This window comes from Meleagris gallopavo, chromosome 10 (genome assembly GCF_000146605.3).
Source record: "Meleagris gallopavo isolate NT-WF06-2002-E0010 breed Aviagen turkey brand Nicholas breeding stock chromosome 10, Turkey_5.1, whole genome shotgun sequence".
Lineage (NCBI taxonomy): Eukaryota > Metazoa > Chordata > Aves > Galliformes > Phasianidae > Meleagris > Meleagris gallopavo.
The window spans coordinates 21,966,123-21,979,253 of NC_015020.2; the positions used below are offsets into that span (position 1 = coordinate 21,966,123).

The window sequence follows — 13,131 nt, forward strand, 5'->3', positions numbered from 1 at the left end:
AAAAAAAAAAATGCATGTATATGGGGAAAAAAATCCCTGAAGATTTTACCTTGAGGTACTCATCCATTTGATCTATAAGACTGGTAAAGAACTCGTAAGCATCCTGTTGCTCTCGAACATAAAGCTCCTTATTCCACATCTTGAAGATCTACACAAAGTATATACATATTTAAAGAGGTAGTTGTTCCACATAAATATCACTAAAGTCTTTTTTTTTTTTTTAAATAAATGTTATATTTACACATTCTGAATTTTTGAGGTAAAGCTTAATCCCTAGAATTTCCACAATGAGAAAACACAAATGAGAAATAAATGACTTCTTGCTAAGTAGGAGAGCAAAAAGAAATAATACCTTCCAAAAGTTCTCAGGTACATAATACTGTAGTTTGCTTTCCATCAGGTGACCAAAAAGAGACTGAACTTGATAGAACACATTGTCATCTGGATTGTCGGTATCATCATCAATGGAAAGCAGAGCCTAGGAAAAAAACAAATGCAATAATTTTGATAAGAACTAATTTAATAACGTTGAGTTTTCACAACAAACATTATTTGTTTGTCTGACAACTTACAGCAATAATTTGAGCCTGTATATATTTTTAGTATGTATTTATATAGAGAGAGCACTATTCATACATACACACATACATTTTTGTTCTTTTTTTAGAACGATTCTTGATTACTTGATCAATGGTGCTAAAATGTACTTGCATCTCAGACAATGGTAATTCAGAGAATCATAGAATGGCCTACATCCACCCATGTAAACAGTCATTCCCCCTCCTGTTTATACGCTTCCTTCAAGTACTGGAAGGCCGCAAAGAGGTCTCCCTGGAGCCTTCTTTTCTCCAAGCTAAACAAGCCCAGTTCTCTCAGTTTTTCTTCATAGGAGAGGTGCTCCAGCCCTCCATCATCTTCGTGGCCCTCCTCTGGACCCATTCCATCTTTCTTGTGCTGGGAGCCCCAGGCCTGGACACAGTACTCCAGGTGGGGCCTCTCAAGAGTCAATAGAGGGGGACAATCACCTACCCCTCCTGCTGGCCACCCCCCTTTTTTAATGCAGCCCAAAACACAGTTGGCCTTCTGGGCTGCAAGTTATCACTGCTGGCTCATGTCCAGTTTCTCGTCCACCAGGACCCCCAAGTCCTTCTCTATAGGGCTGCTCTCAAAGAGTTCTTCCCCCAGTCCCTATAAATACCTAGGATTTGCCCTAGCAACACCTTGCACATGACCTTGCTGAACCTCATTAGATTCTCACGGGCCCACTCCTCCAGCCTGTCCAGGTCCCTCTGGATGGCTTCCCTTCCCTCTAATGTATCGACTGCATTGCTCAGCTTGGTGTCATCTGCAAACTTGCAGAGAGTGTACTCGATGCCATCCTCTATGTCATTGATAAAGATGCTGAAGATTCTGAGAAGATGACCTTGAGGACATTGAACCAATTACCTCTGGGAGACCAGGCTGCATATACAGCTGCTGGAAGACAGCATTCATATAACAAGTAGCACCACCATTCTTCAGTCCCACAAATCCTGAAATGGAGCGACTATCCACTGGTGGAAGATACTGAAATGAGAAACATTTTTTGTCCCAGCAAATTATGGAATACATGAGATTCCAAAAAACATTACAGCTTTTATAATCACCCTTACATGAGCTGTCAAAAGCAATTTCATGGAAAACCAGGAATATCAAATCTGAAACATCACAAGAGCTACATTTGTTCACTTTTATAATTAATATTTAGCAGAAAACTTAAGGAACAGCCTAAAACATTTCTAAATTGCTAGTTAGGCAATGCTTTTTCCTTATCCAGATAATTGACAAAGACTCAGAGCATTTGCTTCAAATGGATCTTAATTTGTCTGCTTCCTTGTCATTTCAAATTGAAGACCATGGAAATTTAATGAATTAAGCAGTTAACCAAATCACAGAGCTCCAAACCACAAGAACACAAATGAAGAAAAGGCTTACATCAAACTCCTTGGTAAGAGCTGGGTCACACTGATGATGCATAGAAAGCAGCTCTTTCGTAATAAGCTGAAGATTGGAAGGTGAGCTATTAGCCAGCATTACTAACACTTCATAGGCAGCTAATCGGCTATCTGCTGTACTGCACCTAAAAAGGAAACCACAATTGAGAACTATTTTGAAGATGACTCAATTATTTCTAATTCTAGAATGCCATATTACTTGGAACAAGTGGCAACTGCTCAAAAGAACTAGTTTAAATGCTAAAAAAAAACCAAACGAACAACTGAGATACTGTAGAGTGGTATTTTTTCTTTCTTGGGGAGACAGGAAGGAAAGCAATCAGTTAATACTGATAAAACTCATAGTGGCTCAGAATATCTCAGGTACAAGGAGACTTGCTCAGCAATAGCTTTCTATAAAAAACAGTTATTCCAAAAAAAAAAAAGAGTTTAAAGCATTTTTTATATCCTTATTTAAAAGGGGCTTGTAAAGTTTCCTGCTTGTGCTCCAACTTAACCAAATTCCCAAGTGAAGATGAACAAAAGGAGTACTCTTTGGCCTCATGAAATCAGCACTCAGATTTTAGGTCACACAAAAGAACATACAAAAATTCTTCAAAATGAACTTACAAAGACACTATTTGGACAATGATATGGGAAATGTATAAATTGGAAAGTTATACTCAGAAGAAATACTCCAACATTAGTATGAACTTCTTGTATCTGTAGCCCCAGTGTGGCTGACATTTGCATTCCTGAACACCACTTGGACAAAATCCAACATTAAGGAAAAAGCAATTTTTACTTTGGATGAAAGTCTTGCTGACTGATTGCAGCACTGCCTGCTGGAGAATGGCTATTCAGAATAATCCTGGATGCTCGGAAGAGGAAGTCATCCAACAATGGCTTAATCAAAGATGAACCTGTAACACAAATCCATATCTATGTTAAACACATTATTGCAAATGTCAAGAGGTCCTCTGTAACAGCAAGGTCACTTAATATCACCACATCAACAAAACTGCATCCAAATGGCTTACCAGAAGTCACAAGTACGATTAAGATACAGTAAACACTACTTCTTCAGCTCTGTCACTTCCATTGATATATTAGAATGTCTTCACAGGTACTTTCTACTGATTAAAACATTTTCTAAGGCATTTTTCACTGCTGTACAAATTCACACTAGTCCAACAACCTTTAGAATAAAAGGAATACTTACCAACCATTTCCTTCTCTGCCCCACAGAGCGAAAGGAGAGTCTTGATGAGCCTCAAGTGTCCTGCTAATAGGATGTTATCAGCTTCACTGGTCTCACACTCAGCTGTGCGGTTGGGTTCAAAGTTTTCTAGCCAGGTAATCTCATCTTCTAACATAGCAGCTGGGCTTATCTTTAGCTGTTCCATTTCTGATGCTACAAGATAAAAGAACGCCCCTGCCCTAAGTCTGGAGAATTTAAATACAAGGAACTTCAAACAGTTTAGTAATTAATGTATGTTATGACAATGCCACAAGCCACTTTAATAGGAGGCACTACACAAAACAGTTTATAGGAAAGATCACAGCATTGGAACTTACTATCTGTCACCGATACAGACTGCATTACTTTAGAGAAAAAATAGAATACAGAAACCTAGAAGACAGATACTTCTTTGAGCAGGAACAGCCATCTAGTCATGTGTGTGTTGGATTGTCTTACACAACATCACGATCAGCACCTTCAAACACAGACAGGTAACTTCATGCACAAACTCCTACCTAGGTACTGTAAAAACAACAAGACCTGGAGTTCAGATGCCTTGCAGTTAAAACATCAAGAATGGTCCATGTCAGGCATTAACAACACAGAATGGCCAGCACATCAAGTTTATGGTGCAACAACCCCCTTCATGTAGTCGTCTACATTCTACATCTCATCAACAGAAGGAGGGAACATTTGGAAGTTGCAAGCAGAATAACATACATGTAATCTAAACATACTTACAAGTGAGGTCATCCAATAACTGACATCTCAGATCAAAATATTCGGTACACTGGGACAGGAGCCTAGACAAGTTACAAGTAGAAGAAAGGTTTTAAAATTCAAATTAGAAACTTTTTTTTCCTATGCAGTTAACTTTAAGGCCCTCGTGGTCTGTTCTTCTAACCTAAAATACTGTAGCTATTTAGGTATGCTTCTTGGCATGCACACTACAGCTTTAACAAATTGCTTCTGAACTTTTTGGACATTTAGTCTTGCTTTCATCCTTCACTTCACAGCATATCAAATAACATCAAATTTTAGATTCTCATTTACTCCTTCACTCAGATTCCTCTAGAAATTACTGTTCAAAGTTACTGTTAAATTCAACATTTGTCCAGTCAGAGACAAGTCAACACGACTGATGCTTATAGTCTTTACAGCTGTAATGATTAACATAAGCAGCAAGAAAACAGGTGAGATCCTTGCTTCAGACATCACTAAAAGGGCTGAGGCATTCTGGTTCAATTTCTGTTTTGGATCTGTGAAATTCTATTAAATAAATTCCATGTTTCTGTCATACACCCCTTCACCTCTACACCTCATTGTGGAACTCCAGTCTGGTTTTGACTACCATGAGAACATCCTAGCAAGAGCAGGCCTATTAGATCTTCCTAGAAGTCAAATAAGCCAGACGTTAGGAGTTCACAGAGGAAGAGTTGTATCTTACAAACTGGAGGAAAATAAAGCTGAATTTTCCTATTTCTCAAACTTCCTGGAGCACGATAGGGATGTCTACTTTCCACAGAATTACAAAAAGACAGTTTAAATCAGTTATAGCTTAGAGATTCCATGGCATTGCTAATGTAAAAACACGATAAATTTCCTTCCTCAGCCAACATGCATATGACTCACCTCTGGTTAATTCCTCTCATGATGCTGGTTGGTGACCAAAGAGGCAGCTGGGCACCAAGGATAACGCTCAGGAGAAACTGGTTTGGCTTTTGTACATCTGGATGAGTTGATGTATCAGTTTGACTAAGGGTGTACAACTGGTCACAAGCAACACGACGAATCTGAAACAGCACTGTTGTCAAGCACTAGACCTTACTCAAAGATTGCTAAAAACGTATACTTCTCTTTGGTTACAAATTTAACAAAAAGAAATATTTTACGAAGGTTCAGACACTGGGAAGAATTTTCCAGAAGTTCAGAGGAGTGCATTAGATGTTACCCAATCTTCTGAGATGCAAGTTACCTGTAACTTCCCCTTGCTGTGAAGGTAGAAGTACTAGTATTACAGAATCTGTCTAACCCAAATGAGACTACTGCCATTACACTGCTCACAGAACAGCCTCACATCCCTTGGATTAAACAAATCTAAACAATGCAGTACTTCAGCATTTGCTATCAACACAGTACAAAATACTGGAATCACTAACGTTACAGACAGGTCATTTATTCGTATGCAAAAAAATGTTCAAATAGTTGTAATGTAATATTATCTCTAGACCATGTCAAATGAACAAAGTATACAAATTTCACTGAAACATTTAAGAAGTTTTCAGACAAAGGAGGCTCACCTCAGCACTTGGTGATCCAAGCAGTATGTCAATAATGAAATCAGCAACACAAGGCAAATTGTAAAAAGATCCTAGAACAGAATAATATCAGGCCATTTTTTCTAAAATAATCGTTTAAAATCAGTTAGTTACAGTCTTGTGTTAAAATGACCACAGGACTGAGAGTACCTCCCCTCCTCTAACACCAAAAAGCAGTAGCAGGTACTTGTATGTTTCTTCATTTCCTTTCCTCACCATAGAGTGGCACTACCTCATAACAGCATTTTCCTTCTCTCATCTCCAGGGTTTACAGTTCTTGTACACAAAGGTTCAAGTACTGAACATTAGCTGTGCAAACAGCAGCACGTGCTATTCCCTACTTCAAGGCCAGTACAAATATTTATATACTGGCACTATGTTAGCTTACTCAATGAATTTCACTAAGGCACAGCACTACATACCTTGTTTCATACCCACCTACTGTTTATTCTTTTGGAAAAAAGAAACAAACAAACAAAACAGTACCAAAAAAACACAATTGCTTTTTAAAAATGAAACTGTGTATTTCTCACTTGGGTTGCCTCAACAAATTTTTCATTTTTTTTTTTTTCTTTACTGCCTTCAAAAGCTTTCAATCACCTTTTGCATTCCAAGTAGTGAGTAATCCAATTCTATTTCATACCTAGCTGCTGACTGCGTAGCTGAAGGCATGTTACTAACAGAGACAAGGCTTCTCCAGCAATCAGAGCATCTTTGGTAGATACGGACTGCTGCCTCACACAGATACCAGCATGCAGTGCAGTTGGCTCTCCTTCACTTCCTGAGCTGCAATTACTTCCTGCATTGAGAAATGAAGAAACACTATAATCCATTGCGTTTTTCAGATATTTTCAGCTTTTGGTCAGTTCTCAGCAACTTAAAAAGATTCCCTAAATGCCACATGAACGTACAGCATTTTTCTCAGATTTCCCTAATTGAATGAATTCAACATCAAGTTTCTCTGAAGTTCAATCATGAGTAAACCAATAACTTTCTTCAGTAAGATGGTTTAAAAGCACAGCAACCTACCTGAGCTGCTAAGTCTGTTTCGAATCCCTGCAGGAAATAAAGTGTTGTTTTCTTTTATTGGCTGACTACTTCCTACGAGGTCCAGTCGTCCTGCAGCAGCAGCCCAAGAGAGTCGCATGAAGCAAGCCACGGTGGAAGTGAAATCATTCACCTCCATAGTCTGAAGGAACAAGAAACAGCAGTTACTTCTGTGATCTTCAACACCCTTAGTTAATCACTGGGATAAGAGGAATGTATCTTTTGGATCAGGTCAAACACCCATTGGATTTTCTTTTCCTCTCCTCTAAATAGGCTCAAAGATACTTCTGTCATTTTTATTCCAGAGAAGGGGAGATTATTATTGCCCACTGCATAGGGAGGAATCTGTTTTAAATTCTCCACTTCATATACCCTTTACCATGTCTGCAATTATTAATTTAACCATGTTAATTTCATTCATATCAATCAAATTGGAAAGCACTGGCTAAGAACCTAAGATAGTATAATCACTACAACAACTATGAAGTTTGTTCAATCGGATAGGACTTCCAAATGGTTTGAGCTCTGTCAGCTTACAATGTTTCAGTAAATAATCAGTCTCAGACAAATTATACTGATGTAATCTCCCTCCTATAGAGAGAAAAAGTTGTTTTTTGAAAATACAGAAAAAAAAGTTTCCTCTTTTACCCTCAATCAAACAAGCGATTTCTTATTGAGCTATTTAACACACAAAACTATAAAACACAAGTTCAAGCAAGAACTCTCTCCTTTCTGTTCCCTCAAAATAAACAAGAATAAGGTCTTAAGAGCTGAGAAGCATGACTGAAAAGATTTCTGTGCATCCCTTATTTCTTGCAGGCAGCTCTGGAGCACTGCTTCCCTTCCTAGTTCAAAAATAATTCCAATGACTAAGTAAAATGTCAACATTCAGATGAATGTTAGAATGAGAGACTGACAGCATGGATTTTCCAAGACTTTTAAATGAAGGCTGGCAAAGAACCAGTACAGAAGGTAAACTTTTCACTAAAAATCCAAAAGTTATACAGCTGTCACCGAAGAGCTCACCACTGCTATACCACAATAAATTATCAAACACTTCCTTACTTGTATGGCAACTCTTGCTGCTGGTATGATTTCTTCTACCCTAATGGAGGATCTATCAGACACAGAGAGCTGTCGGTAGGATGACTTCTCAGGTGTTCCACAAATGGACATCTGCCTGCTTGCTTGTCGGCTGACATTACGGAAGGGGCGTGAGGACAATGCTTCTACTCCATCTTTAATAAAATCTTCATCCAGCAAGGTAGGCATTGTCTGGCCAACAAGCAAGAACCTACATTTACAGAGCAGAAACATCCAGTTTATTTTTCAATGCTTAAAGCAAACGAGTGAAAAAGAACTCAAAGTATCAGTTTATCTTAAACATGGCAAGCCACCCTCCAAAAGCCAAGAAAGCAGCACTCCCTCTAATGAAAAGAAATCACATACCTTGCAAGTTGCAGGCAGATGGAATAGACCCCCTGTCTGGTTTCATAGTCTACTTCTGATGGAATGGAATCCCTCTGCATCACATTCACCACCAAACTTAAATAAATAAATAAATAAATAAATAAATAACACAAGTTCTGTTTTAAAGTATTTTACATTAGGAGAGTGCTGCATTTAATTTATCTCCATCCTTCCCTCCTATTCATCAGCTGAATGCCAATTACAACTGCCACTCGGGCACCTTTGGAGACTAACATCCCCATTTTCCCCTCCAATATTTACAGATTGGAGATTTCTGTTCCTGATGGTGAACTTCAGGACCTATAGGGGCTGGGGTGCAAAAATGACTTAAGAACAACATGTACTTGTGTCAAATTTATCAAGAATAAGTAGCAATGCTAGGTCTTCCAAACTACTCACATTGTATCTTAATCCATCTGAAGGGCCTGGATTCTGGAGATGGTCAAATTCAGTTGTTTTCAATGCACAATCTATGCTTTGACAGCTAAAAACTGTCTGCTGGTGTCACTATGTCATTATGAAGGACATAATGCGTGTAAAGAACACACTTGCAAATTTGAACTGAAGTAATTAAATAACTATCCAAACATCCACTACTTCAGTATAAGCTACGATTTACAAGCTTATCTGTGCCTGCCTTTATTTTGGGGTTTAACAACATACTCTGCGTTACATTACAGTGGTAGCTACAGCTACCTTTCCAGATGATCACTAATGAGAGAATAGCTTTTGATGGGCTTTTCCTCTGGAAAAGAAGTTTAAAGCTTTACTATTGTGCTGCATCACAGAAAGCAGAACCACAGAGAAATGCTATCTAAGTGGAGTGTTACAAACGGAGTCAAGATTTTGAAATCTAACCTCAAACCTCCTGCTCTGAGAAAATTTTCACAGAAGGACTTAGCACAGTTTCTTGCCATTTCATCATCTGCAGTTGGCATCAGCTTGGAGCTCAGTACCTAAAATAAAGTATCCACACAAGTCTTAGTATTCTTTCACTGTGAAGATCAAAAGTAAAATAGAAAAATTCTACATAAAAAAAGAAGAAATTAGCAACATAGCTACATGAAGCTCCACTTTGCTAACATAAATCAGTCTAAAAATATCCAGGACAACAGTATCTATTATAGATACTCATCCTGTACCAAAGAGCATTTTTCCTTCACTGCTGTTTACAGACTAAAAGGATGAAGTGCATGCTCTAGCACATGAAATGTGTCTTCAGGCTCAGAAGTAGCCCCTTAAGAACATAAATCCTTCTCCTTTTTAGATTTTCAGCATCCCATAAAACATCCTACAGATGAATTACTTATCTTATGTCTCCTGAAATATAACTACTTTTTTTTTTTTTAAATGGTCCAGGTAATTCTACAGTCCAACACTAAATTCCACAAAACACCATTACACTCAGAAATATGGCCATAAGGAATTCTGCAGTCTCCGTGGGTCAGATTTCACACACATTTATAATCCATTTAACTTCATTTTTACTAAAATAAATAAGTAACCAGGTGTTATTTACTTTCTTGAGAAGAGTCTTTGACATGTACAGCCAACAATGCTCCACCCAGAAAAACATGATATATCCTTCCCATGCTCACTGAACAGAAACATGCTTTACATAGTTCCAGTTATGAAATCCTATTACAACACTCCATAATACAAACCTGAACACCTTTAATATTTTCATCTCTTTCACAAGCTTTAAGATTTGCGGTGCACGTTTTCCAGACTGGTTCCCACAATTTTGACAGATAGGCAGCTGGTGGGGGATAAAACATCATGCCATCTTTTCCTGTCAGAGCTCAGTTTCTAGTTGGCTTGATCAGATTTGAGGCTTAATTTGTAAAAATTTGTAAAAATCGACACACCTAATCCAATTTACTACTACTTACCCTTTGCCAGAAAACCAGGCAATTTCTATCAGATAAAATAATGAAAGAAAGTAATAAAAGAAGTAGACAGCCATGTTTCATACTGTAATACAAACTTCAGTTCAACAAGGTATCCTTGCTGGGATATGTTAAGACATTTGCTTTCGGTTGTAAAACTGGTCAGTGTATTTCAGAGATACTAATATCTTACAATATCTTTTCTGTCCAGTTGGACAGAAAAAGGAGAAATACCAACACTTCAAGGGGATATCAGAGTGTGGGAAGATGAGAAGTGAATGCTAAGACTGCAGAAATGCAAAGGAAAGGGACTACAAAAACATTCCTACAACCATCTTAGAATACACCGAAAATGACAGAACAGTAACTTGTTTACTGTATCTGATGCTGCTGGCAACCAGTCCTGCAACTTCATATTGTTCAGACAGTATTTGGAATGAGTCCTTATTAAGAGTGGCATCTGTGAGCAGAACTAGGAACTGCCCAGTTTCCTAGAGCGCGCTTCCACGTGTTGTAACACCACCACCTGAACTCTCTTACACTCTTAGAATCCATGCACCGAGCACTTAAGAAGAGTCTTTTTTACAGGGTCCAAGCCAGTGTTTTGAGATCTGAATAAAGAACTTACTCAGAATATTTTGAGTTAAAAAATTATGTGCATTCCGCTCACTTTGCATGCACAGCTAAAACAGAGCAGAAGCTCCTGGGTAAAAAAAGCACATTTGGATAGTGAAAATTCTTCACAGCTGAATGCTTCTCAAGAAATATTCCTCCTTAGCCTTACAGACAGAATATGGTATACTTATGTAGAAGTTAGCTTTTTTTTTTTTGCTAGCTCCCTCTGAATCGCTAGTATTACTCTCCCTTAAAATAATTCAACTTCCAGATGAGTTTGAGTAAGAACAATAACAGCTCCCATTCATCTTTAGAAGTTCCAACATTTTTATATGATAAGAAAATCCACATTTCAATTTTTGGAGATTCAGGCAGGGAATTGTACCTAAACAGAAAGGAACCTGATATTTCTTTGCTTCTCTTCATATAGATTAGAATATTCCTTCTACCTGGCAAATCAAAACAACGGGAACCTGGCTTCACAGTAAAGTCTCCTCTGAAGGGGAGCTGTTTTACCTCCTCTGTTGGGAATTTATCTCATACAGAAAAGCAGACTGTGACACAACTTCTGCATTTCTGCATAAAGCCTTTATCATGGTGGAGGCTTCCTCCCCCCAAAAAATTCCAACTAACGCCTTAGCACTTGGAAACACAAGTTAAAGAAGTAAATTTGATTTCTTACCTCTAAATTGTAGAGTACTCTGAAGGTAGACATGCCCGGAGCAAAAGATCTGAACAGACTTTCCAGTATTGAACTAGCACTGGGCTGATGTTGGTGTTTTGAAGACAAGGATGGGGATTTTGAAGACTGAGAACCTGATTCTGATAGCAGCGTTTTCTAGGAGGAACATGCCACAGGGGATATATTTTTAGACCACTGCATTTTGTTCTGATTGCCAATACACCTCACATAATCCCTGTAATAACCTGCTTGCCTCTAACTGCTCAGAAATACATCACTAATCCTTAAGATGAGCACTGTTTTGTAGAGTTTCTAATCTGTCACAGACTGTCATCTTAAACACAGTTTAAAAAAAAACTACTAGTAAAACCCTTCTTCTTAAGCTTTCCAAGACTAGTTACTGTTCAATACGTACCTTCCTTCCCAGGGAATCAAGCTGATCAAGTGCCTCCTGAATAGCTGGGTCAGTGGGAATTAAGAGCAGAAGTTTTCTCACTCGCAGTGTTATTCTGAAAAGTTACCAGAAATTATTTAGGCAAAGGAAGGCACAGCCACACTGTGGCCAGATAGGTGCCCTGTAAACACTGTAAAATAAGCAACTATTTGAAATTTGCAACATAAGCATTTCTGCAATGTTTAATAACTACTTAGCTTGCTTACCTTGGCTCCTCTAGATTGGCAAGCTGGTAAAGCATATCAAACACATTACACACGAGAGCCATGACCACTCCAGGGAGGGATTTCTCCTGAGAATAAGGCAGAAATACAATTTGTTTTTTCGTCCCAACTCTGTTCTATATAATTTAATAGGGCTCTTAATTGAGGCAACCAATGTGAATGCCAACCTGATTAAGTGAAGTTCTATCTACTTTCTCGATTGAGACAACTGAATTTTGCCATGGTATCACTTCCCTCATAATAACTAAGTTTTGATGTCAACTATTATTTAACATGCACATACGAAGCAGACTGAACATTGATACTTTTGAGTCTACTTTCACACTACAGCTTTATTAACAGTGTAAGTCTGGAAATCTCTGCTCTAGCCAACTACGTAGTCTCAAAATTACATCAAGAGAGTCATTTGTTTGAAGATTTAACAAAAGACCTGTAGAGATAACAAGCACCAACAGGCTACACTAAGTGCGAAAACTGTTTTTCTGAAGACCAATTCACATGCTTAAGAACATAAGTGTATTTAAATGGTTTGTGTCAGTTTTTGAGAGGAAACTCAAGCTGCTAAGGACTAAATGCTCAAGATGATATGAACAGCTGCTGCCTCAGCTCACTGTACTCATTCCACCACCCCAGCTGTGTACTACACCCACTGCTGCTCTGCTCCCCACTCCTTCCAAATTCAAGGGAAGTTTTCAGGCTATTATGTTGTACCTGTTCCATTGCATAGGATGAACTAAATACACTGCTGCTGTTGCTGGAACTGGTTGAGGAATCAGCCGAGCTCCCTGAAGGTGTCCCACTGCCTGACGTTTTCACCGTAAGGACTTGTTCATCAGAGAAGCCCAATTGGTGGAGTAATTTCTGATCTTTATTTACTGTTAGCTGCAAGAATATATTCATAATTAAGTTCTGAAAGAGAGATTCAATTTTATAAAGAATGAAAACTCTAGTTAACATACCAGGCTGTCATTGGCGAATATCTGTATGTTATCCACAGGAGAATTCAACATCTTTGCTATCTTCCACCTGATGCTCCCTACAGTTTCATTGCTATGAGCCTGTAAAAGTAAAAGACATTGGTTTAGTAAGTCTGCTGAAGTACTAAATCCCAAGAGGAAAAAAAAATCCTCCTTTAAAATTTTCCTGCTTCCCTGCATAGAGTGATAAAGGTATTAAGGTACAAAAAAAGAGACTGATGATGTAGGACAGTACAAGA

At 38.3% G+C, this 13,131-nt stretch overlaps 1 protein-coding gene across 1 annotated transcript in view; it reads right to left on the reverse strand.

Moving 5' to 3' along the window:
* Positions 1-10: 10 nt before the first annotated feature.
* Positions 11-13,131, reverse strand: part of USP24 (ubiquitin specific peptidase 24) — a gene marked incomplete at its 3' end in the record, with an annotated part of 32,650 nt that continues 19,529 nt past the window's right edge. The window contains exons 27-45 of the mRNA XM_031554985.1: positions 12,875-12,973; positions 12,627-12,797; positions 11,898-11,983; positions 11,653-11,746; positions 11,238-11,393; positions 8,910-9,007; positions 8,031-8,126; positions 7,647-7,875; positions 6,564-6,723; positions 6,178-6,333; positions 5,517-5,587; positions 4,849-5,009; positions 3,958-4,019; positions 3,196-3,387; positions 2,779-2,896; positions 1,975-2,119; positions 1,447-1,566; positions 353-478; positions 11-148 (exon numbers count right to left, since the gene is read on the reverse strand). Of these exons, the coding sequence (XP_031410845.1) occupies positions 11-148; positions 353-478; positions 1,447-1,566; positions 1,975-2,119; positions 2,779-2,896; positions 3,196-3,387; positions 3,958-4,019; positions 4,849-5,009; positions 5,517-5,587; positions 6,178-6,333; positions 6,564-6,723; positions 7,647-7,875; positions 8,031-8,126; positions 8,910-9,007; positions 11,238-11,393; positions 11,653-11,746; positions 11,898-11,983; positions 12,627-12,797; positions 12,875-12,973 (2,478 nt within the window). The remainder of the gene's footprint in view (positions 149-352; positions 479-1,446; positions 1,567-1,974; positions 2,120-2,778; positions 2,897-3,195; positions 3,388-3,957; positions 4,020-4,848; positions 5,010-5,516; positions 5,588-6,177; positions 6,334-6,563; positions 6,724-7,646; positions 7,876-8,030; positions 8,127-8,909; positions 9,008-11,237; positions 11,394-11,652; positions 11,747-11,897; positions 11,984-12,626; positions 12,798-12,874; positions 12,974-13,131) is intronic.